The sequence below is a fragment of the Corvus hawaiiensis genome, chromosome 3 (genome assembly GCF_020740725.1).
Source record: "Corvus hawaiiensis isolate bCorHaw1 chromosome 3, bCorHaw1.pri.cur, whole genome shotgun sequence".
Taxonomy (NCBI): Eukaryota; Metazoa; Chordata; class Aves; order Passeriformes; family Corvidae; genus Corvus; species Corvus hawaiiensis.
The window spans coordinates 59,921,245-59,947,680 of record NC_063215.1 but is presented as its reverse complement, the minus strand read 5'-3'; the positions used below and the strand labels follow the sequence as shown (position 1 = coordinate 59,947,680).

The 26,436-nt window shown below is 39.2% G+C and overlaps 1 protein-coding gene across 8 annotated transcripts in view; it reads right to left on the bottom strand.

Moving 5' to 3' along the window:
* Positions 1–26,436, bottom strand: part of PLEKHG1 (pleckstrin homology and RhoGEF domain containing G1) — a 127,823-nt gene that overhangs the window by 3,852 nt on the left and 97,535 nt on the right. For 6 of the 8 annotated variants that reach the window (XM_048297728.1, XM_048297736.1, XM_048297735.1 and 3 more), the window contains 15 exons: positions 26,042–26,142; positions 21,490–21,559; positions 13,911–13,957; positions 13,269–13,419; positions 12,150–12,281; positions 9,596–9,778; positions 9,412–9,507; positions 9,212–9,298; positions 7,403–7,436; positions 6,836–6,931; positions 5,571–5,609; positions 5,095–5,117; positions 3,991–4,209; positions 2,752–2,865; positions 290–1,958 (listed from right to left, as the gene is read on the bottom strand). In XM_048297728.1, coding sequence (XP_048153685.1) covers positions 290–1,958; positions 2,752–2,865; positions 3,991–4,209; positions 5,095–5,117; positions 5,571–5,609; positions 6,836–6,931; positions 7,403–7,436; positions 9,212–9,298; positions 9,412–9,507; positions 9,596–9,778; positions 12,150–12,281; positions 13,269–13,419; positions 13,911–13,957; positions 21,490–21,559; positions 26,042–26,142 — 3,061 coding nt within the window. The remainder of the gene's footprint in view (positions 1–289; positions 1,959–2,751; positions 2,866–3,990; positions 4,210–5,094; positions 5,118–5,570; positions 5,610–6,835; positions 6,932–7,402; positions 7,437–9,211; positions 9,299–9,411; positions 9,508–9,595; positions 9,779–12,149; positions 12,282–13,268; positions 13,420–13,910; positions 13,958–21,489; positions 21,560–26,041; positions 26,143–26,436) is intronic. The other 2 variants (XM_048297729.1, XM_048297730.1) reach the window with 2 other exon arrangements.

Here is a 26,436-nt window from a genome sequence, read left to right as displayed (position 1 = left end):
GTCCAATAGTGCTTCAGGCATGATTTCTACTTCCAGCCTCAGCTGAATTGCTCTTTCCTGAGACTGCCCCACTCCTCCCAAAGTTACCAAGTCACAACAAGAAATGAGATATAAAGGACTGTTCATGTTAAAGCTGTCTGAGAAAATTCATTTCAGTCGTAACACAGAAAATACAATCCTGATACTCAATGACTGATGTGAGGAAAATTCATAATCTTCCAGTTCAGAACACAAAGTTCACTGAAAGCTACTAAAGAAATGTATCTGTACAGAAAGGTTTTTAACATACCAATAGCAGGACCTCCTTGTTTCTTCTCCTCCAGAATAGCAGCAAGATCTTTGTGTTTCAGTTTCTGTTGTCTGTTAGCTGGCTGTTCCTGCTCTGGACTTTTAACTTTCAAAAGCTGGTTAGCCTTCTTAATTTTTTGACTGTACTGCCTTGCCATCATAAAAACTCTGTTCTTTGTTTTATCCATAACAGCCAAGTCATTTTCCACACCCTCTGCAGGTGCGCTGGACAGAACACTACTGGCAGGTTCATATGGACTATCTACAAAAGGCATCTCACTGGAGAAGGAAGATCTGTTCAAACTCATGAAAGAGTTCTCCTTGCATGGTGTAGTGTCTTCAAGCCTGAGATTAGCCTCACTTATGGTGGCAGCCCTGGGCTTCACAGTTTTAGGGAAAATAGGAGTTTCTGGCAGAGAGAGAGTAGACAGCGAGTACTCTACATCTTTACTCAGTTCAGGTGTGCTACCAGCATGCAGCCTTTCCTGCATGTCATCTTTACAAACAGGAAAGGCTGCAAGGACACGGTCTCTTGTCTTTTCCTCATTTTTCTTGATGTAGTTCTCCAGGTCATTCCAAATCTCATCTACTTCTTCTGAGAGTTTATCTGCGGCAGACTTATGCGACAGCGAGTCAGAGTTGGAGGAGCTATCTACTAAACTCAAATAGTCATTGTCAATGGGAACACGATGGTAAGGACTTTCATCTTCACTGAACTGGAGGCTCTCCTCAGAAACAAAATGTTGTAGATTGTCACAATATGCAAAGTCTTTTTCCAAAAAACTCCTCCTTTTAGAGGATTTTAAGGAGTCACATTTAAAATTCAATAGTGATGTTTCTGGAAGCAGTATGGTGTCATAGATGTTGTCTTCAACAATCCTGAGCTCATCCAAACTTGAAGTTGGTGCTTCTTTACTGAGTAGTATCTCCTCCTGACTAGCATGAATGGAGGTCCTCTTTTGATTTGATGTTCTCTTTTTGGAAGGTGAATCTGATCTGCTTTTGCTTTCAGCCTCATACAGGGAGTCTCTAGCAGATCTCTGGGGACCATGGGGTGTCTCCTCCCTTCTTGTCAGACCCATCAGCTTTAAGTCTTCATAGCTGATATTATCATAAACATGTTCAATATCATCGATGGTCAGCTCCTCTGAAGATTCGGGATATGCATTCCTACTGCTCCCCTCTGCTATCTTCACTTCCCTTCGAGAACCATGCTCCCCTGTTTTATACCTGGTGCTGGCTGGACGTGTGTTGCTTTCACCAGCACTACTGGCCCGTCTAACAATTTTGTGGCGAGTGGGGCTGGGAGTCTCGTTTTGATGCACTTGTCCCAAGTGCCAGCTGCATGGACGCCCAGAAGAACCCCTCCTTTCGCCACCAGGAGCTGAACTCGTGTTGGATGTAGATGCTGATGGTACAAACATCTGATAATCGTCTTCATCATCTTCGTTCTCATAAGGTGGGCGCCGGCTGGGAAACAATGCCTGCCTGATCTGGTGGTCTGTCCAAATGTTTCTGACAGAGGTACTTCCCCCCAGGATATTCATGATCAGAGAGTTGCTCTGGGGTGTGCTGAATTGTCTAGGAGACGGCGGCTGTCTAGCCGTGCAGGAAAATGGAAGATCAGTATTCAGCTGGGTGGACTCTTCATCTGAAGGGTCCTTGGAGTTCTGTGGAGATTTGAAATTTGCAGGTAACATTAGCATATCCCTGTAATCCCTGTAACAATACAGCAATTCCCTCTTTTTACAGGACTGCCATAGCACCAGTGTTTCCTGCAGCATGGAATTATGTAGAGATGGGCAGAGCAAGCGCTCTCTCTCAACAGAGAGCGAGGGAGCCAAGGTGGCAGTGCCAGACTACTTTGCTTCCTAATCCTTACCATGGCTCAGAGTTCACTCTTGGTGTTTAAAACATCTTACTTCAAATACAAGACAGTAGCTTATGTTAATGCATGAATAATTAAAGGCAAATTTGTTTGGCAGGAGTTAGATTAAACCTTTTATGCTAACTCTGCAGTTTCACAGTTGGATTAAGCTAATCTGACTCTGAGCTTGTGCCAAAAGTTTTGTTCTCCTCCCTTTCCTTGCCTATAACCCTAGCAGAAAGGAATCTTATGCTCTATAGCACATGCCACTGAAAATTTCTTTTTCTTTTTAGTGTAAGTTTTCATCCAGATCTAATTTACAGCAAGGCCACGTGCTCACTAATGCTGGCATAAAGGATGCTTTAGAGATTGCTGGCCAGAGTTTGGGAGAGAGAGGGAAAGATAATTCTTTTTGTCTTAAGTTAATGCTGATGGGTTTGGTTAGTTACTTGTTAGAAGAGTCTTTCATCATAGATATGAATATAAATACATGACATAAACAGAAGAGGATGTATCTGCCAACCTCAGGAAAACAGATTTCTTTGACATATCTTCGATGCATAGCAAAATAGAAGTAAAAAATAATAATTATATACCTGAATTTCACATTTATTGAGATTGAGACTTCTCCGTTTTTCAACATTTTCAGCAGCTTGACTATTAAGTCTTTTTCTTCCCCCTTTTGATTTCTGCAGTGAGTTTTGCTGTGACTTTAAAGAAAAAAAACAGGGGAAGGGCAATAAAATCTACAGCTCTTTGTATAGTCTAGTTCAGAGGAATTATTACAAGCTAGAATAGGTCAGAGATCTACACTGGGAGATGAAACAGCTTATGAGTTGTCAGAGCACTGCCACAAGAATTATTGAGAGCTTAGAAAACCTGTAGAAGTGTCCTTGCCACATCTAGTAGTAACCACTAAGCTAACAGTATACATTTTGTGGTGGTATTCTTTTATGCTTACTCATTCTTTCATTCTTACTTATGTCGGCAAGAGGGAGAATTACAAGACACTGCACTAAACTGGTACAAGACACTATTTTGTCAAATATTTATAATGCAAATAGTGTGATTTCAAAGAGGAAATGCACAGTCAGGTTCAAAAAGAATTTCAATAACTGGTTTTAGATCATTCACAAAATAAATGAACCACACAAGGATATGAGCTCAGTATCAACTAAACCAAATAAACTGAAAATCTAGATTCTTTAATACAGCCATATTTTGAAGTTGGACTTTTAGTCTTTCAAAGGTACTACAATGTATGGAAACATCATACTGAGTGGGAAAAACTACCATCTATGCTGTAGTAACAGATAAAGACTCTAATTTTCAGAAATCTTACTCAAAACTTCTCATATTCAAGTTCACATGTTCATAGCTACTGCCAGATGCTCGCAGATCAAGAAGCACCCCATCACACAGAGCAGTGCCTGAATCTTAACTTAATATTTAAGTCCTTGCTTTGAAGGCACTGTCTCTGCATATGGCCTAAAAAGGTTTTTTCATGGCATCAGCTAAAGAAGCAAGGAAAAGCCAGTTGTGTGCAACAGGTAAAACTTTTCTGTCAGAACTAGGTTTGACGACTGTGAAGGACTAAGTAAAATCTCATTCAAGCAGTGGGAATTTCTCCCTCTGTATAGGGGCTACTTTTACATCTTCTCTGTTAAAATGCAAGAGAGTATTGTGTGAAGCCTAAATAAAAATGTTTCTAAGGAGAGAAAGTTGTAAATGCTTGCAACGCATTCCTGCCTAATGGCTATTTTACATATAATTTTAATCCTTCTTCCATTCTTCCCAGGAAAAAATTACTTTATTTTTTCCCTTCCTTTTCCTACCTGTTCAGACTCTTCTTCGTCATCAGCATCAATCTGTTCTGTAGCAGAAGACTGAAGATTTTCATCCTGATCACTACTGTAGGCCGGTTCAATAGACTCTTGAAACTGGCTTTCCAGCCCACTGGATTCCAGTGAAACCTTTTTCCTAGAATTCAGCAAGGCTTCACTTGATCCTAGTTTGGTGGCTTGAGATAATAGGGCTCCTTCAATGCCCATCCGCTTAAAAAAGAAAATTGTGAAACTTTGATTAGAAGTTTATAGAGATTCTATATTTTAGTAAGATCCTGTTTTACATCAGACTCACAGGCAATGTTTAACCTACAGTCAGTTAGCTGCACTGAAATGAGATTTATAAAGAAGTACAACAATCAGTACTTTTCCGCATAATATTTAGAACTGAAAAAATATACGCAAAAAAACCCCACTCCCATCGAATCCTGAGTTTCAGTGTTATGGCATCACGGTGAATACACAAAGTACTCTGTTTATAACACACACACTTTTTAAATTCCCTCCTAAATAAAACCTTAAGACCTGAAATTCAACATGAGACTTTCAAACTACATAGGGAATTTCAATACATGTTCTTACAGAAAATGTAAAAATTAGAAATGCTCATTTCAATCTGCTTAAGCTGCATCTGCTCTGCTGCTCTGTTTGGTAATATATCTATATGTATCTATATATATCTATATATATCTATATATATCTATATATATCTCAGAGTAAGTTGAAACTTTCCAGTCTTATTTAATAAATGCAAAGATAATATGATCCAAAGAATAAACACTATTTTTATACACAACACTCCTTGATTCTAATGGTATTTTAAAGTATCCTATAGAGCTAGTAATTGATTGGACTGTATTATAAACCACAACAATATATGGATCAGTAATTTTTTTTAATTAAATATTCCCAAAATAGTAAGCTGTATTCCTACTGCTTTCATTCCAGTAATCTTATTTGAGATGCTAAATAACATTTATGGGTTTGTTTTCATTCTTAAGGTCAACATAACCAAGAAGATGCAAATTCTCCAGTAAATACTGTGCTCTAAGTCATATGAATGTGCTAAAACAAGAAATATAAGAAATGGCTTACCTTCTGCATATCTGGACTTACATCTGAAAACAGAAATACACACATCAGTGAATAATCAAACTATGCCCGTTTCAATGCTACACTAAAACCCCAATTATGAATTCCCCAAAGGGGATTGAATGCAGCAGCAATTGAGCAAACAGACTATAGGATCTCTGATAAAAAAGAGACAGTATGAGCTTTACCAGAATTCCACTTGAGGCCCTGATTTTGCAGCACTGCTGTGGTATGAGGAACTGTTCACAATGGCCAAGACTTGGTCTGACCAGTTCCTAGGATGTTTACAGGACCAAACCCGAAGTGTGGAAAAGCAGATATTAGATTTAAACACAAACATTTTGGGTTTGTTTTTTTTCAAAATTCTTCTTCCTCTCCCTAATGCATTTAGGGACAGTTACAAGAAAAAAGAATCTGTCTTTACTTGTTCTACAAGTACCGAAGCACCAGGTCAGTAAACAGTACAGAAAGTAGCTTACCATTTGACTTCAAAACTTTATGGACTCTAGATGAGGGTTCTGAAAAAGACAACAACATGTTTACCCACTGTGACATTCCAAAGAAAGCTGTGGGCATCCTGGACAACTTTTTATAACATAGATAAAAATTTAAGCTTCTGAGCCCATGCAGTGAAGCCAGATTTTAATTTCTTTATCACAAAATTTCCTCACAAAGAAGAAGTATTTGTTGAAGTGTCAAATCTATAGCTGTTACCAAAGAACAGATTTGTTTCTTAATGCAATAGCAGCTGCCCTCCATACATCAAGGCACGCAAGTTTTTATCCCATGCTAGGATTCCTGCTTTCAAAAGACCTGGTCACCTCTGTTATTGCTCTAGGGTGTTAGAGGTTTGCTGTTAGAAATACACATAAGGTACCAACATCTTAAAAGGGCTTAAAAAGTGTAAGTAGCTGAAAATTACACAGGAGGTCCTTTGATCAGTATTTTGTGTTGTTCCTTTCACAGGAAGAGCAGCACACATGCAACAAAGGTGTGCAAACACCTCAGAAACAAAGGAACACACCTCAACCTATTAGAACTTGACTGTTTTTCAGACACAAATGCTGCTGTATGTTAAATCATTACATCAGTATTCTCATGAGCTTTGTTTAAGTCATTCCCAATAGACAATGTTGCACACTTCAAACTGGAAAGGTCTTTAAGGAGACAAAGAGGGGACCACAGTGACTGCAATACAAAGTCACCCAACTACAAAGACAGTGGTAGTGTTTTTGAGAGTAATTATGGATGTATCTTTGAGCTAGGAGGGGGAAAAAAAAGCCCAAAGTCAGCATAACCACCTCTAAATTCTCTATTACCCATCAGGCAAACATTACACTAAGTAAAGATAGTAATCATGTTTTGAAATAATAAGCCTATCATAATCAGGATGGAACCACTTCTGAGACGATAATAACTGCGGTGGGGGGATGTCAGATTTAAGTAATGTGACTGGCTTTCCTGCATATGCATTCCTTAATCTGTTAGAGTACCAACTGTTCTTTATGCATCCACCATTACAAATGTATACTCCTTAAATTAAATGCAAACATTAGATAAAAAAATAAATCACAAAAACCCCAAATGATTAATAAGATACTTCATCCACATCTGAGAGATACCATGCTAAATCTGCCTGGAGTGCAGATTAAAAACCAATTCTATGTTCTCAGCCTAACCCACCCCCAAAACAACCCTGCTTGTTTTTCCTTTTGTCATCTAGGGGGTAAATGAGTTTATTCACCTGATTTCCTTCTCACTCTGTGAGGAGCAGTGCCTTCCTTAGGCTGGTAAGACGATTTCATTTCTCCCTCAGGGCTATAGTGGAAGCCTGGGTGATCTGTGGAACAAGCAGAGGCACAGAGAATAAGAGAGTGACAAGGATGGCACTTCACACACCTTGGCAGCTCCCTTTGGAGGCAGTGCCATGGTCCCTTTGTGACTAATACAGTTGCACCTTATCAGAGCCTGAAGCTACGCAAGCAAGATATGCCACTGTAGGGTAGCTGTTACCCAGGCTACCCAGGCAGCCATGGAAATTCTTTGCCCACATAGTTGTGCCCGGCTCCAGAGGACTAACCCAGCAACATTTATCCACTACCATCACGTTTGATTGCCAGTTTCTCAGTCAGAGCCTTCCCAACAAACTCTAAAGGATCTGCACTGAATTTTGCCTTTTCCAGCAGGGTCGTAATTCAAGGAACATAAGCCTGGCCTTCTTCCATCTCAGATGAAACCAACAGCTAAAGCCAAAATTTTGAAGATGGTTTTTATTAATTTTTAAAACAGAAGTGAAAAAGAGTGAACTTACGTATGGCATCCATTTCGAGAATTGCCTGCTTGGCCTGGAAGAGAAAAAATAACAAATGAAGAAGTTAAAACTGTTAGTAGGAGGGCAAGCTTTATTGCATATTACAGATAGTAGTGAGCTTATATGCAAATAACAACAACTTTAATTTGGGAACTAATAAATATGGTTAGCAGCATTACCAAATAGTTTAACTCCCATATTATATTTTTAACTCTAAAGTTGTTGGTGTATAAAATGCTATAAACCTTTCTTCCTTCAAGATTTTCCTTGTGGAACAGCTATTAAAAAAAAGGGCAAAATTTGGTTTAAGAAAGATTGATGCAGGACGGAGAGCATCCCCTGATTGCTTAAAATTTGTCCCTTTTTTAAATAGAAAAAAAAATCTGGAAGCTTTAGGAGGCATATCAGCTACTAAACAAGAAAATAATCTAAACTGAAATATCCCATCTCAGGTGCTTGCCCTTCTACAGGTGCAGTTCGGTAATTTTCCACCAGGCGTCACATGTGGACTATTATTAAATTCTCCAAAAGCTGGGCAGACAGAAGCCTCACAACAAGCAATTACTGGTTTGACAGAAAAAAAAAAATTAAAAATGCGCCGATAACCTCAGGGATTTATTTCATTAGACTTTTCCTTTCTCAAGTGAAATTGCTTCTCTGAGCAGACTATATTTTTGGTTTCACATTCTTTGCACAGATAAAATAAAAATCTAATAAGAAATTAAAAAAAATTGATACAAAGGCTGGGATCATGCTGTAATTCTTTTTCTTTTAACAACCTAATAAGCTGCACTGAGTATTTACAGTGTAAGTATGGATACCAGCATAAACATTATGCCTTTAATAGACTTTGTCAACAAAAGATAAGAGGAGAATTAGCAATAGGACCTGCTAGAGCTTTTTTCTCCCATAAGTCTCTTTTTGTCACACCGTTGAAAATGCGTGTTAGTACAGCATGGTGCATGTCAGTCACAGGTAACATTTTTTAGCTATTATAGCATAAAACTGAGTGAAAAAACAATCAGAGAAACTGAAAAACCAAGAGTAAACTCAGTGTGAAAAAAAAATCCTGTTTCCACACGAGTCAATGGCTGCTTTGTCTTGGCAAGAGCTGACCAGGGCTAACGCCCTTTGAGGGGTGCTGTATGTTACACTGGGAGGCATCACCTGAAGATCTAAGACTGGATTTCATAAATAAGAGGAGAAAATTTCCTTATTCTGAGATATTATAGCTATGAATATGATATCAGAGCCTCGTTTTTTCTGGCATAAAGCTTGCTAGCTATCTCACAAAAAAGAGTCAGATGTCCCAGCTAAGGATGCTGGGTTCAGGATGGGCATGTGTACTTGCAGTGAAGCGTGTGCTGCCAATGGCTTCACTGCTATGATACTTAACCAAGACAGATTAAAATTAAGAACATCTACAGTACTGCAATTAGTGCATCTCAGTGCTCTGCAGACAGGCAGCATCAAGCTAAGATGTGCTCCTGGAGCCAAGATTCCTGACATTGCACCTCTGTTACTTATGTCTTGGCAGACAAATGCTGCTAGCCCAGTTAAATTCTTCTACTCCCATACCAAGCCCTGCAGATAATTATAGTGGAACTTTCCCATTAATTGGGAGGAACTTTTAAAGATATACGGAAACAACATGTTAATTAACATCGTGGAGAGAGTCTAAACTCTCTGTATATTGCATGCATCTTGCAGCTAACAAGATTGTTTTAAGTTAGTAGGCATACGAGGAAGTGTCTTGTGATTTTGTTTGGGTTTTTTGGTTGGTTGGTTGGTTTTTTTGGGTTTTTTTACCTTGGCAGGAATTTTAGCAGGATGATTTTCTAGAATTAACCTCTTCAAGTGAAGAATCCAAAGGCGCTTGTCTTGCTGTGACTTTGCCTGATAAAAAAATTGGGCACCATGAGAAGAATGCATTCCTGCACTATGCAGGGTGATAAACAGCATATGGACATGAGCCAGGTTACCCAGGGCAAGGAGGTTTCTCTTCATACCTGGACAGTATGTTGCATCTTAGGATTTTTGTAGTGGAAGACACTAAAGCTAAGTGGTTCCTTTGGTATTACTTCAACAAGCATCAGGTTTCCACACTGCAATGAAGAGAGAAAACAATGTGAATCACAGAGGAGTATTGGGGAGACATGTAGACAGCACATTACCACCTGCTCTCTGACATACCAGTATGTGAGCTTTGTATGCAAACATTTCATCCCTCTTTTTTGTAATTAGCAGCATCTTGTCAAAGAGGAACAACGTGCGCTCATTTTTGGCTCGCTGAATGCGGAACGTTCCTTCTAACACCAGCTCCCCGTAACTCGTGAGGTCTGGCCCTTTCCAGTTAGTGAGCAAACTCTGTATTTCCTGCAACAGATCAAAGAACAACAACCAAAATTAATTTCAGAGGTCTTGTTGAAATGAAAGACCCAAACGATCTGCTGATGCCATTCCCACTCTCCCATATAATCTTTAGCATCCAACAGCGGATGGTCACCAGACACCAGTACTGAGGTTGGTAGGTTATGTGTAACACTGCAGCCAGGTGCTTGGAGGCTCATTGCAAAGCCCAGAGTAAAACATGCCCCGAGTCCTGGTTACTGTCTCTGCATGGATCCAGCAAAGAGCTCTGATCTCCCTTGGGCAGCCTGCAACGTAAGAGCACAACCTCTGCTCCCCTTGCTCCCAATGGAAAACCTTTTGTAATTCAGTCATCAGTCTCTCTCACGCTCTCCTGTATGTCCCCAACCAATCTCTCTTAACATTTCCCTCTCACCCTGGGTATCTTCCTGAAGTTGTGTGGTCTCCCACTGAATGAATTATAATGCCATGTCCATGTCCCATAGGCCCATCACAGAAGACACTTCTGTGAGGTGTTTGGATTGAAGAGATGATTCCCAGAAGACTAAAGGATGACAAGTGATATGGTCAACTGAACATCTCAATATTGGCTTGTATATTAATGATTTGTGTAGATACCACAGATATTTCTCACCTTATTTATTACTTAAGAAAAAAAAAGGTTGGAGAAACATCTAAGAACATCTTCACAAGACTGTGTCACTTAGCTATGGCTATTAGGTTTCCTTAAACTGCTTGTGTTTTCTGTCAATGGCAGTGACATAGGACTTAAGCATGGGACACCAAATTCTAAAAGCAGGCTAAACCTTTAACTAGGGAACTTTTTAAAAACATCCATCAGGCTTTAAACCTGGCAGCACTAGCAAAGCAGGGACAGATTGCCTCATCCTAGGTTGAGCCTTCTAGGACATTAGACTTTAATACAGCTTTCAGCTGGAGAACATCCCATTCCATTTGAAGCACCAATGCAGGCTAAAGCATTCACAGGAATAAAACCCCAAAGCAATCCACTTTGGACTATACAGGCAGCTGTTTAAAAAAAAAAGGAGAAAAAAAAAATTTAAAAGTTGCATTGTATCAGATCTCTCCAGGAACTTAAAAAGTCAGGATACAGCACAGGGAACAAGTCCACCACTGTCGAGGGACACTTTGTGCAGGAACTGCTGTTGCAATACTTGCAGCATTACAGACCCCACGGCAGTGTGAGAGCCCGCAGAAGGCCTATCCCTATGGCTGCAGAAACAGGTTTACTTTTTTAAAGGGCAACTATGAACATAAATACTTTCCACAACCCCACACATTTGCCAGCTGAGCTCAATAAATTAAAAAAAAGCTTTTTTTCCCAAAAGCATTTAACCCTTATTTATTGCCAAATATAATTACTCAGATTTACAGCAGATTGTTGTTAAAAGTCATTAGCAGGCACTTCCAGCAATATGTGGCAAAGATTACCCTGATGCAAGGAAGACATTGTCGAATCTTCCTTACAGATAAACAACAGCAACACAAAAAAAAAAAATCATAAAAAAACCCCAAACAAAAACAAACAAACCGAGAAACAGAAAAAAGAACAAAACCACAAAAAGGGTGAATGAATGAATGAATTTAATTGACATTAAAAAGAAAAAAAAAAGGGCAAATAATTACACGACATGGATTTCTGAAATGGGATAAGCTTATTACTCCCTTTTATAAACTAAAAAAATCCCCCCAATTTTCTTAAAGCAATATAAATATTGAAAATGTAACATAAAAGTATGGTTCACTGGGAACCTGGAAACAGAATGGGAGCAAAAATTCCACAAAAGAGCTTGCTCTTGATGCCAATATTTACTCAGGGTGTAGCTTTTGTTTCTTCTCCTCAAAAAAATCTTCATTTGAAGCAAAGTTAAGAGTTTTTCTGAGTATCATGTTTCTAGGTTTATGCTTTTCACAAAGCAACTGATAATGAGTCTTCTAAAACCCGAGAGGAAAGTACTTACACAAGAATCAGCAAAAGAAATGCCTCAAAACAAAATTAATCAGCACAAAGGGAAGAAATCGGAAACCACAGGATTTCTGAACAAAGCCATGCCCTAGGGTTGTACAGCAGTGCTGTACAATTGAGGGAAAGGAAGAAAGAAGAGTTATCTTAAGTTCCATATTACTGCAAAATAAATGCTTTACAGGATGCTGCTTGTAGGTTAGAGATGTCTGAGATTTTCCTGCAGCAGTTATGACCATGGTTTCCAAGATCAAACAGCCACAGGCATGCTCAACAGAAGTCTAAATTATGACTGACAAAGATTAAAAGAAAAGATAAACTAAAAAATGTTAATTGCATATATATTGACAAAACCAGCTCACAAACACCCATAAAATCTCTCTGGGAACTCACCTGGAGCCTGATGGCGTGTTCATGTTTCCTCTTCATGTCATTTATATGCCATGCCACTCTCTGCATGGTATCTATGGCATCCAGCACCACATCATAGCCTTCAGTGTCCTTGTCAAGGTGGTTTTCTATTTCCTACAACAGAGGGAAAAAACCTAAGTCCCCATATTCCTAAGTGAACTTTCCCAGCCAAACGCAATGCTATGTTTTTATCAGTACTGTTTTGTCTTTGCATCACAATCACTTGAAGGCAACGTTCCCGCCTTTGTTACTGATGCAATGATGATTGCTGCTATCAATTTGAGTAACACAAGATGACGAACAAAGTCAAGCCTTTGGGGCCAGTTTAGCAGCAGTACACTTGCAGCAGCCAATGTGAGCAGAGAGGCACATAAAGAGAGCACAGCACACTGACAGGAGACTTTTCAGACAGCATTTAATGGCCTTCCTACAACACAGAACATATCTACACACTTACAAAACCCTGATGGAATTGCACTAGGCATTACTTTACAGTTGGAGAGTAGAAAAGCACCAGGCATTTTAAATAAGGATCAGTGTCTTTACACTTCACTAGAACATGACTCTCTAATAGGAAACAGATGCGGAAAATGTTAACAATAAAGTATGAATTTCCAAAACTTGCTTAACTCAATTCACTGAATATTGAAAGAGTTCCCACTTCCTCCATCATTCCTCTCCACAAAATTCTTAGCAGTCAGGGTGTTTATGTGTATTTAGTCCTTCTTTCAACCACCCCCAGAATTGCAACATGTGGAAAAACACTGTTCTTCATTGGAACAATAAATTTGTGTACAAAAATGTTTAATCATGACAAGAATTTTCCAAACAACTTCAGAATTACAGCTTTCAAAAAAAAGTGCTAATTATTTGGATGCAAAGACTAATTCAATGTGTCTAAAATAATTACCATAAATTCCCCACTCCAAATAGATGCATATGGTATGAAGTGATGAAGACAGAAAGTCTCCACATGTAGAAATCAAATACCCACAAAAGGAAGAGCATTTAAGGAAAACCAGAACCTTTCTAACCACCAAGCCTTGTACCAGAGGCAGGAACTCCAATGTGCAGCAGCCCTAAACGAAATACATTTCTTACGTGCAAAAGCAGGTGGTACTTGAGGATGCGCTGGACAGGTTTCAAGAGGTAAGAGCCCAGAGGCAGAGAATGCTTCAGTGCTTCTTGCCGCTCTCTGAAGAACTTGGCCAGTGCCTTGTTCCTCATGCACTCTGTCAGCACAGCCACAGACCTGAAAACATCAATACACAGCTTTAAGACACTCTGTTTCCATAAGTCTGTAGGTAAAGTAAAGAATTGTTTCCTTTTTAGCTTGTAAAAAGGGGCAGCAGGTTCCCATTCTAATAACTGCTTTTTCTGTTGTTTGGTTTGGCTTTTTTTTTATTTATCTTGTGCATTCAGCTATGTTTCCCCTTGACATGCAACCAATCTCTCTTACTGGGAATTATAAAAGCAGCATTACAGAATAAGACCATCATTTTCTAAAGAAGGATAAAGCAATGAACCACAAGAATAGATAAAACAAAACTTCAGATAAACATTTCTTAAAAATTATTGTAATTTTTTTCTTTTTCACATAAAAGGTAAACTCTGTGACCATTCCTCCAATCTGGGAAAGGGAGAGGCTGATTTTTTTTTTTTTTTTTTTTTTGCATAGACTCTAATTTGCATTACATGAACCAGCTAAGGGAAAAAGGAAGAAAGGGAACCCATAATTCCTACCTTGGGTAGTTGGTGCAGTACTGTGTATATATATGGAAATCTTCACTCTGCACAGGGAGGAAAAGTTTGCATATATTGAGATTTTGTCAAACTAGCAGCAAAAATGTGCAAGATAAAGATGATGATGTCAAGACAACACCTCCTTCAGTTCCTGATCAATGAATCATTCACTAGTCCTAACATGACCAGAATTTAATTTCATCTTTTTGCAGAGGGGGGAGATTTTTCCTTTACTTAAAAGAAAAACCAAGGTCACCTACACAGAGAAAAAACAAGCGGCTTTGCAACAAAGCCTCCAAGGTACCTTATGAAAATCTATGCACCTCAAGAAAACCCCAAAAAACCAAAAACTCAACCAAAATACCATTACTACACATACCTTCTTCAAACAGCTGGCTGCACTTATCTAGGTTTTTTTGTGTGCTGAAGCACACCCATATCATAGAATCGTAGAATATCCTAAGTTGGAAGGGACCTACAACTATCATCAAAGCCAACTCCTGGCCCTGCACAGGACAAACCCAAGAATCACACCATGTACCTGCAGCATTTACTGGGAGAAATAAGTTTCGCAGGTTATGTTTGGTGTGCCATTTTCAAGCAATTATAAATACTTTCACATTTGAGCACAGTCTAAGCGTGAAATTAGAAGCCAGAAAAGTGATTTTTTTGAAAAGTAAATTATGCGAAAGCAGACAGCTATTACCCCAACAAGTTGTAACTAGATCTGGGTGGGTTTCCACACTTGCCTGTCACACTGAAATTGCTCAGACTTAATGCTGACAAGCTTCTCAGAGCTAAAGTCTGAGTTTCATTTCTTTCCTCCCTGATGCCATGAAGATTTTTGCCTTTTCTTTTATACCCCTGTTATACCCCTGTTATACCTTTTTACAGCTGCTGTATTCCTAGTGCTTTTTGCCTACATTCTTAGACTTGTTTGTTAAGCTAAGAGACTAAACATTTTAGAGGCTTCGTAGCCAGGGATCAGTGTGCCCCAGACCCCAAGGTCCTCTCCAGAACATATTCTGTAAACTAAGATAGAACCATCCAGGGGAAGGTTCCTTGGAGAGGGGGGGCTCACTTGAACCTCTCATTGGGGAATCTTTGATAGATAAGCTAATTAGAAAAGCCTATAATGTTATACCCAATGTTGGGGGGACACAGAAACACACGGGAGGAGAGAGACACAGAGACACAGGGAAAGACTCGGTGGGGTACATCTTGATGCATATGACCTGGACGTATACACGTAAGGATCCTTAAGAATAAATACCAAGGTAAAATCCCTTTTCCCCTTCTAACCGTGTATGCCTCTTGATTTTAAGACCAGGAAAAGGCATCATCCCCGGCCTAAGATTTTTTCTTAATAATCATCATTTAATTCCATGCAAGAACAGATTACCAGAAACATTCCCATGTGCTCTAAGTCTACATCTGCCTATTAACTTCTATCCCAAATAAGACACAATTTCTGCAGCTTACGGGAGTCTTAAAGGCTAAGAAAGCAATGCAGAAGGGCAAAGTGCTCCCCATATCAATCACTTTTTCTTTCCTACGCCCTAGACAGATAAAACACAATCCTCCAGCAGGAAATAAGACCCCAATTTCCACTCAAAGCATCTTCAGAACAGGCTCTGGCATTCTGCAGCACAATAGCTGTGCTCCAAGAGGGGCTGTCTCCCAGGGGTCATTGCTGGTGAATGGCAAGACCAAACATCTACATTCACAGGAGGCACAGTGCTCTGAGGAGCACCACCCCTGGGGAGAGGGCTGACACAGGCTGTGGCTTTTGTTTCTCACTGTTGGGGTTTGGTTGTTTATCATTCAGCCATTCATCAGAAAGAGCCTTCTCAGGCAGTGCCCTTTGCCAGTTCCAACAGCACTGCTCTTGTCCCCCTCTCCTGGGGGTAAAGCAGGTTGTGCCATCCATCTCTCCACTGAGCAGTGATCCATGAGGACCCCGTAAAAAGTAAGATGTTACTCTGCATGAGTACAAGTCATTGCAATTCATTTCAGTATGTCTTACTGGATTTCAGTATTCTCTGTTCTGAAGAAAATAACTCAAGCAAACTTCTAATAAATGTTTCCCCAGGGGATTGTGATCCCCATTCACTCACTGGTGGGCTGTAAGCTTATTAAACTGCTCTTCTCTTAGAAGCCAACAAACCAACTAAAAGTAGTTTTGATACAAATACAGTTAAATAATTTAGCTTGGTTTTTCACACTTGAACTGAATTTGTCATCACAGCTAGTTTTTGTGGCAGCGTACCTACACCCTGTGTCCACATGCAGAGAAAGTGAGCCTGTGTCACAGCCAGTTTATGTCCATGCTTGGAATCCAGCCACAGCTCCAAACCCTCTCCACTCAAAATGAAGAATTAACAAACCTCAAAGAGCTTCAGATATTACACTGTGTAACTTTCTTTGGCAATACCAAACTAGCCAGCACTCATAATAAGCCAGGGTGCTTAAGAGAGAACACAAAAGTGAAATTCAGTATGGTGGGAAAATGTAATTTATTTTATATATGCATATATTAATTCAAAGTTTTCATTTAGGGGATTTTGGTATAAATTTTAAGATATTCCCATGGCTATGGTAACAGAATAATACAATTTATAGAACTACTTCATAAGCAGAGTGAAGAACATTTTGAGCCAATTTATTTTTATGTATATATTCTGCTCATATCACATGATTATTCTACTTTTCAAACAAAAAGGAAAAGAGTATCTGTTGTGAAATTTTAACCAATGAAAGTACTATCTGTAAAACAAACAAGGCCAAACATTTCAGGGTTATAGAGTAGGCTGTGTGCACATTCCCCTCAAACTCAAAAGCACGTCTGAAATCCCCAGGAGCCTTTTCACACTCTCACTTTTTGGTTTGGTTTTTGGCTTTGGGTTTTTTTACACAAGGTCAGAACTACTTTTAATGGGGTTTTTTTGGTTTTTAAAGAATTTTAGTCTAGCTATTAAATGGAACAAATTTGTATTAAAAGAAAAAAAAAAAGAATTTCTTATGCCCTTGATACTTCTAAAGCTTAAGAATGGTTTTACAATCATCCCTGCTTTCTGAACAGACATAACACCAAATTCCGTACTGCACTTACATGTGTACTCGCTCCAGTGAGCCACAGCTCATTTCACCACACAGAACCATCAGAGAGCATTTACTTCTACTGAGCAATGTGAGCATAGTGCCAGGAGAAAGTCAAGGACATGTGTTTTGCCTCCAGGACGAGATTGTTGATATGCACTCAAACTTGCAGATCTCTTGTGAATCAACATCATACACCTTGCCCAGGCATTGGCTGGATTAATGTGAACATGTTGGGAAAGTGGCCAAGAGAGCCACGTCCAAGAGAAGTTCTTCCTCATCCGGACAAAAGTGCACTGCTCAGTACTGGAGCAACAGAAAAACCAGAACTAAGATGGATTTAATATCTTTCCAAATACTTTCACAATGTAAGGAAAACACCAGCTATGCTCATCAGTATTTCTTTGGACATTCTTAAACTTGGTCAGCTTGAAAACAGTTTTGTTCATGTCAACTGTCTTCAGACCAGGTTAAAACTGATCTCTGCATAGAGACTGGAATTGCTCCAGAAATCAGTTTAAATCTGGGGGCCCAAAGCTGTTGTGGTAGAAGCTGCAAAAACCTGAGACTCAAGCTGAGAGCTTGTCCACACTGACTGCAAGTCACCCTCAAGAGAAAAGCCAAGCATGAGCTCGAGACCTCAGCTATACTTATACTGGTGCCTCGCAGAGGAATCAATTCACTGCACATCTCTTCCACATACATTCCAAACCTTCCCTCAACTTTTGGTGCACTCTGCTTTTTTATAGCCATAAAAGGCACTTTAAAAGAAAATGGAGACTGAGAAAATGAGCGGTGTCAGTGTGCAAACTGAAGCCAATTGCCTGGATCGCCTCTTCACTAATGAGATGCTAAATTAAAGTAATTCTCCCTCTCCCCTTGGTTAAGCTGTTAGTGTGCCTTTCAGAAAACATATGTTCTGAATTTCTGGGGTGCTGAGTGAGAAGAGCGATGTGCCAGAATTCAGCTCTCCTTTAAAACAACTCACTTAAATGTAAACGTGTAGAATACTGAAGTCAATCTTCTAATTAACACTGGCATCGTTACTGTGAAAATGAAAGACCGAACTGGCAAAACCCCCTTATAAACAGTCTTCTGTGTGAATAATTAAGTCATAGCTAAGCTTGCACTGGAACCTTTTATCAGTCTCCAATTACAGTTTACCAGCAAAATGTCTCCAGGAACTTCTACGTACTAGAGTTAATCCAGTTCTTCTAGACAAAGAGGGAGGACCAGAATTGGTATAAACTAAACTAGTACAACACTACCCTCAGAGGCAGGTTACTTCCATGCAGCAGCCATCCCACACTGTTAAACAAATACCCATCCACACCATCTGCATCTTGAGGCAGAAAGAGAAAGACAGCAATTCATGACTGGATAGCAGGTTTTAAAATAAATGTGCTTTTCTGCATTTGTGCCTATCTGCCTGAGAGTTATTAATGTAGTAAAACATTGGGAAGCAGAGGGATTCAATACAATGTTGTAGGTTGCTATTAAATATTTACATTTCCATAAAGTCATAGCTTTGCATCGTTATTTTACTGGTTAATGAGTTTTACATTACTGGCTAGTTTAGACTAAAGACATTGCTGAAGTCTGTTAACAGATCGAAGCTGCCATTTTAGGGGCTATTTACTTTGGGCACTCAGCACAAAAGATGTTAAGATAATGATTCAAATCCACAATTATGTGTTTTTGTTCAAAGTACGCTAAAGTGTGTTTTGATAATCCTTTCCCTTAAAAGTGACAAGGCTTTTTACTACTCAAGCATGAAAGTTATACACAGGAAACACAGTCATGTATGATTGTGAGAGAGAAGTATAATATGCTATACAAGAAATTTTATTGAGCAAAACCAAATAACGAAGTCAAGTTCAAGGAGAATGATCCAAAACTTCAAAAATTAAGCTCCCCAGATGTCTTCAAAAATATAAAACATTTTAGTCCCAACAAGCTTCAGAGTTACTTTAACCATAACTGTTCTGCTATACATGCAAACCAACTTTGTGTGACTTCACATGAATCCTAAGGAAGAAACAACTTTTACTTCATGCAGTTACTGAGCTTCATAAGAGTGCAAAAAGCAAACACAGTACCTACAGTGAAAACTTGTTGTACCTTAAAATTCCCAACACCTAGAGTGTATTCACAGTAGGGTGAAAAAATGGCACTAGATCCAGAGCTCATGTAACCTAAGCACAGTTCCACTGGAAGCATTCAAGAAGCTCCAGCACAGCTACATCCATTAGCTAAGGCTGTGAGCTATGACTTCAGCATGAAAACATCCCTGTGCTTAACTCACAGTGAAGATCTAACGCACTCGAAGCAATGAAACAATAAATGGCCAAAGTCCCGTAAGATTGAAGGAGCACATGCTGCCAAAAAAGGCAGTTTTATTTCCACTTTTCAGTGCTGGGAAGACACAAGCAACCAAGAATGGACAACTGGAGTCTGTTAAGACAGTCAGCAGTTGCTGTAATGAAATCCTCATGGCCAAAATCAGAACTGTGGGGTATTTTGGTATTGTTTGATTTTGCTTTTAAGTGTTTGCACTTGTCTGGATGAACCTAAAAAATGCCTGTTAGTACTGCAATCTCCAGCAATTTCTGAGCCATCAGGCAGTTGCCTGCCAATAATACAAATGCTAAAAGCATTCAACAAGGGAACAAAAGGCACAAGCAATGATATGCAGATGGGTTTTGGAACTAATGGCCAGAAAGTCTACCAGACAAGCCCTTTCAGTTGGCCAATTTGGACAAGAACACAATTTTTTCCTGGACTTATTATCAGTTGCACCATCTCTGTTTTGCATCCCAGCAGGAGTAGTCCCAGCAGTCCCAGCTATAAGCAAGAAATACAGCAGAAATATTGACCAGCTCCGAACTGTTTTATCTGTAGATACAGTGAAGGCCTCCCAGTTGGCCTTTACTTGCACAGGCACTCTGTTGCAGAGTGCAGTAATTCACAACTTTTTGCCCACCAGGACCACAGATCTTTTCTGTTAAGCTGTTTCTTAGTCAGCCAGACCCAGCATGCACATGGGGTTATTCTGTTCCAGAAGCAGGACTTTGCACTCGCCCTTATCCCATTCTCTCTCTCCTTCAGTTCAATCCAGGCTATCTGTAGCAATAACAACATGCCATAAACCCCACTGCAATGGGGCAAAAATGCATCCTACTTCTGTAGTAGTGGTGCCAACACTAAGGTCTCTTAATGCTTACAAAAGACCAATTACTAGATAAATTGCAACTTTCTCAACTCAGCTGAAGCAAGTGATCTGATGAAACAGCAGCACTTAGCTGGTATCATCACTCGAATTTGCTATAAAACCCCTTATGTCACAACAGTGCCAAACAAATTCATGGACCGTAATGAGAGAGTGGTCCAGTTAATCCTAAATCCATGTGTTAGACTTATTACATTGAGTGCTTGGTGCTGGCAATGCTGAGTTCAGGACAAAGTATAAGACATGACAGACTTTGGCTTTTTGGTTTCTTTGGGGGTTTTTTTGTGTTTGTTTTTTCATTTCGGTTTTTTGTTGGGTTTTTTTTTAATACAAAAAGGCAAACACACCTATAGAGAGATTACCCACATTTAAACAACTACATGACCCCTCTTCCTCCAGAAATACCACAGAGATCGAATTATTTTTTAACACATTTGGGCTCTACAGATTCAAGGCATATGTCGATTCTCTGGTGAATTCTGCAGTGAACTAGCATCATCTATAGCTCAAATTATTTAATTTCTTGTAGTCCTACTCATTATAGCCATTCCTCTTCTCCCTGACTAGCTGTGTTTCCTACAATGAAGGCCGCCTCCTTCCCTGTATTTCTCCTGCACCTAACAATTTCCCTTACTCCATATTTTTTGCTTCAGTATCACCCAACACAATCAAGATATCAGATTAATGTTCAGAAAATTCAAAGCATTTCAGAGAGAATGAGATTTGAATCTTAAGGCTAGATTTTGGGCCATCCCATTTAAAAAGAAAATTAAAGGTATAGTTGTGGGTTTCAGGAAAAATTCTCAGGAAACAATATGGCCACATTTTGTATGTTAATGTTACTACCTTTTCTAGGAATGCAGCCAAGTTTTATTCTCTAGTTGTTTTTAAGCTGACATGGCATAACTGGAGAGTATCACGTGATCATGCACATTAACAGATGGAAGTAACAAAGAGAACCCCTGTAACAGCTAACAAAAAAAAAAAAAGCAACCCTAAAAATGAACTCAATAAACAGCTCCACCAGTTCAGATCCACTTAGTGAAGAAAACGGCACCTTTGTCTTGATTTTTTAGAAATGCAAATCAGAGGCATATCCCTCTCAATTACTAAGAGAAATTTTTTCCCTTTCCATAGATTTGCTGACTTTTCTTGGTTAACTTTACAAAAGCTATCAGAATTAGGTCTCAAAAGCTGATAAATCAATCTTATTTTCCCCACATCACTCTGCAGCTGGTGCTGCAGACTTACCTTGGAAACAAAACAATCTGCTATAGCCACAGGATCATTTTCACAGTTTTCCAAATCTTGCAGAAGTTCACTAAAACAAAGAACAGGAAACGGTAATTACGGCACACCTTGGAATAGACACACCTGTATATTCAGAACCAGCCAGTGCTGCACCATTCATGGCAGCACTTAATGATGCAGGGAGTACTAAAAAGGGAAAAAGAACCCCTTCGATGCCCCTCTTCCCCCCAGGTGCTGGGGTTTTTTTATTTGCAGGCAGAGGAGAACTATAAGGAAATGGTATTCCCACTATTTGAAAATTCAAGTTGCCAGGATAACCATGGTTGTTCTGCTAAGCTAAGCTGAGCCCCTTCCTTCAGGGAGATGTCCCATCCCTAGAAATATTCAAGGCCAGGTTGGATGGGGCTCTGAGTAACCTGATCTAATTGAAGATGTCCCTGCTTGTTGCAGGGAGGCTGGACCTAAGGGTCATCTGAACCTTAAAGGTGCCTTCCAACCCAAACTATTCTATGACTCTGTGACTGACAGCTCTTTTACAACAATCATAGTGGTGCAGTCAGACAGTTGTGTAGCTTGTATATCCACTAACGTGATGACTAAGAAAATTTACTGAAGCACGTGCACTGTCCTATAAAGACTTTTTATGTTCTACAAGTTTTACTTGACCAAGGGAGATGATGAACTGCTCTGAAAAATATTGGTGAGAACTAGGGATGTATTTTTCATACATGAAGAATGTTAAGAAGCTCATTCAGGAAAGTTAGTCTACTTTTAGCGTGTCTCTTCATTGAAGATAAATTGGTTAGCCTGAAAAAAGCTTTCTGGAAGGGAATACATATACATATACATGCATAAAAACAATACATGAGAGCATTTTATAATGTTGATATGCCAAAGAGAAAATTAATTCATTTGAACAAGAGCAAAGGAATAAGGGAGCCAGTTTGCTGTTGAATGAAACTCAGTTCTCAAAAGCAAATTCAGTGGAAGAAAAAGTTCAAGTAGAAGAAGAAAACCTCAAAGGTATCTCCTTGATCAAAAGAGTTTTCAGTCTTACTGAAAGATGTACTCAGAAAAACAAGAGAAGAAACTGAGTTTTCTGCTAAATTATTCTCTAATAGAATTTTCTTCTTCTCCTCACCCTCCTCCCCCCACCCTTCTCCCCCTGCCCCTACACACACACTCCCACAGATGATTTTTCATTTAGAGCTACCTTTCTCCCGATTCACAGCTGGTTCCCTGAACAAGTTTTGCCTAAGAGTTCCTATGCCTGTATCTAGGGAACTATCCTCTTCCCCTGTAAGCAGACACAGTTTCCCTCTGCATGTACAAAAACAGTAAACCAGAAGAGTTTCCTGGCTTGTTCTTTGCCTCTCTAATTACTGGAGGAAGGAAAGGTTGAAATCAATATGCAGTCACAAGGAACAAAGGCAAAGACCTCAGGTTCAGTGGTCACTAAGTCACTTTGTACAGTGACAATTTGACCTCTATACCTCAATTTCTCCCTTCATCAAAATGGGAATAAAAATATGACCTTTGCTTGATACTCCACATTCATGAAGCTCATTTACATCAGCAGAAGAAGCAAGCTGTAGCAATGGTGACCACAGCCATTTAGTTATACAGTCTGGCTGTGTCCCACAGATGAGTTTTGGAAATAACACCAAACATGTCAAACAGGCTGAGAGGATTCCTGCTGTCTGACAGCCAGACATTGTCCTGATGGCTTAGAGTATGTAGCACCTGGACTGTCATTTTATTCCTGCTGGTCTCTAGTAAAACCATGTTATTTCTCCTTCATGATACAGAAAAGGAACACTTAAAGATTTTATATATTCATGCAATGAGTCCATGTTTATGTGGTAAATAGACTAGTGGTTTGTGTCTTCAGCACCAATCCATAGTGTAAGGGTTGTTTTTGAAAGAGTTTGTTACCACTCTCTTCTGTCTCATCTGGCTGCTAAGAACACGACTGGTAAGAGCAGTCTGCCACTGTAAAAACACTAAAACTGTCATGCTCAGGCATCCTGAAAATCTTAAATAAATCCCTATAACACCAAGCTGACATGAGAAAAAACAGGGCTATTATTACAGGCTACATTTAAGTATGTGGCAGAAGGCAGGAAAAACAATAGAGAAAAATGTTGGTCCTGTTCACCTGAATATCCAGAGGTTTTCTGCTGGTCACAGCTCTTGGCCTCTGCAACAGGCTTGTGCCAGCCAGGCAGGCAGGGAGCACAAGCAAGCACTGGTGGAGGAACTCCATGCTCTTTCAGCTGAATCACTAACAAGATTCAGACTGAAGCATGACACAGGTGCCAGTGCCACTTAAGACCACGTACTGAGCTATATAGCTTGGGTTATTATGGGCTGGGAAAATCTGAATCTGTATGAACATCATCTGGAGCTAATGCTAACTCCGTTGGGATAAGAGAGGGAAGCATAAAGACTGACAATTTTGCATACAGTGCATTCATTGTATTTTCAAATGAATGAAAGTCTTATTACAATGCCTTTTAGGATGCTTTAATTTTTTGGTTTTATGATAGCTTCTCCTCAGAAGAAGCCAGACCTTACCACCATGAAACCCAGAAAGAAATAGTTTTTCAAAAAGAGATCATAATCACGGGACTCGCAGTTACCATGATGACCATCATTTTTGCCATTCAACACACCACCTGAAAATCCTAGGTAGTTTAGCTGAAATGAAATTTCTCAGATCAGCAAGTCTGAAAAAAACCCAAGACTGAAACCTTTGATTATTGATTAATGGTCAAATTCAAAGTTGAGAAAAACAAGGTAATTCTGAATCTATAAAATCATGCTCCCAAAAAACCCATCTGAAACTACTAACACAGAACTGCCAAGTGGACCTTTTTTCTGAAGCTAAGAATAAATAAAAAGGCTCCAGAGTATGTTTAGGACCCAGAATGCCAAATTTCACACAGGAGTAAACTTAATCCTTGAAGCTATACTGGGATCTACAGTGAGTGTTCAGTTTTAAGAACTCACAATTTCCAAGCAGAACTTCATATCAGAAGGCCTGAAATACATTAGCAATATACTAGAGGACAACTTCCCAGTGAGTTTTAACCATTTTAACACATCTATCTCTAAAATTGCCCCAAACTGCTTTTTTCTTTTTTTTTTTTCTTTTTAACTGCTGCAATTTTTTTTTTCCACAGCCCAGTAATTCTGTATAACAACTGATCCTACTTGAAAGTATTTTTAGTAGGTAATATCTGCAGTGAAGCTGGCATAAATGTATCCTAGCTCTCAAGTCTGTCATTTTTCTAGCTTTTGAAGGATCAGAGAATATAACAGCCAGGACTGTGTTTTTCCATTCTGTGACCACTGGGAATCTGTAAGCTCACAATCATTGTCTCATGGCTCTAAAACAGCCCATGAGCCTGTTTTAGCATGCTCCCACTATGTATTTTCCAGCTGTTAGACATTCAGTAAAGTCAGTTGTTGCAGCTCAAGCAGGACACAGCAGCTTTCTAGTTAAGCATATTTCCATTACCCTGCAGTAGCTATTTTAAGGTTCAGGAAAAGACTTAAGATTTCATCTTTGTCCATATATTCTGAATAGATCCATTCTCACTCTTTCCTTTGACACTAAACAGCAATCCCAGCAGTTAAAGCCCTTAAAAGTAACTACTCATGACAATGGAAAAACATTGAAGATGATCTTTGACACAAGTGCTCCAGTTCAGAATCCTCTTTTGAATCAATTAAATTATCTGTTGTTCTTCAAAGAACACAGTAGTTTGGGAGATGTCTTGTCAACTACAGCAAAGCTAAGACAGCTTTTACAGGAGTATTGGGATATAAAAGAAGTGAGAACTTCATGTAAATATATTTCCTGTATCTGTTGAATATTCAGGTTTTTCTTAAATGCTGAATAAGTTAATAATTTTTATAGTAACAGAGGATTCAGACAAAAGTAGCAGCAGCATGCTCTTAAAACTGCAGATACTGAGATCCCACACAATGTGGCACCAGCCATGCAAGCAAGAAATTCTACTTCAGGCTCCCAATATACAATAGAATCTCATCTGCAGAGTTTTAGAGAAGGCTGAACAGAAAACTTCAATGAAGGAAAGGTACTTGAATACAGTTCAGAGAAATTAATTCAGGGAGTACCTACTAGCATAAAACACTACAAAAGCCAGATCTAGGTGATGTACATAGGTACACAAAAGGAGCCAATATAGTAGAGACAAAACATCTCTTCATTAAGGCAAGAATTTCTTTTACAGTGGTCTAGCATTATGCTCAGTTGAGGCACAGAGCAGGTTAGGCTTACATTCATGTAAATACCCACCATAAAAGCAAAAAAAGGTAAATGGAGACCACACTTGATTCATCAAATAAACAGCTAAAAAAATCTGGTCTCAGCAAACCAACTTTGCTTAGAACTAAAATTAGACCATTTCTCAATTTATAGATCTTGGCCATTTTAAAGTGATAAAAGTGTACTTGGCTGGTTTGCTCCCTCTTGTTAACACAGGCTATTGAACTGTTTTCATTTAGTTATGTATGAATTTACCTGTTGAAATGGTAGATATCTCGTATGTTTCCAAACAGGGCCGATCGCTCCTCTGTTCCCAGGGAGAGCTTGGTCTGATCAGTGATACAGTCAAGGTAATCCTACAAGAGAAACGAGAGGGAGGTCTTCAGACATTTCCTCCTTTTCTAGATCAGTAAACAGAGCTATGTTTTATTGTACAAGATGAGTCTCTTCATATCAGTTTCACCTTATTATTACAATAAAGCCTTCAGCAGCCTCTCTGTGAACAGTCACTCTATTATGAACAGTAACAGTACTTACCTGTTCCCTGAAACCAAGAAAATAACAAAAGACTGAAAGCTAAGTTATACCTCTTAGACGGGACAGCCAACGTTTCTCTTGCTTAGTGATAAACAAATGTTTTCACATTTCAT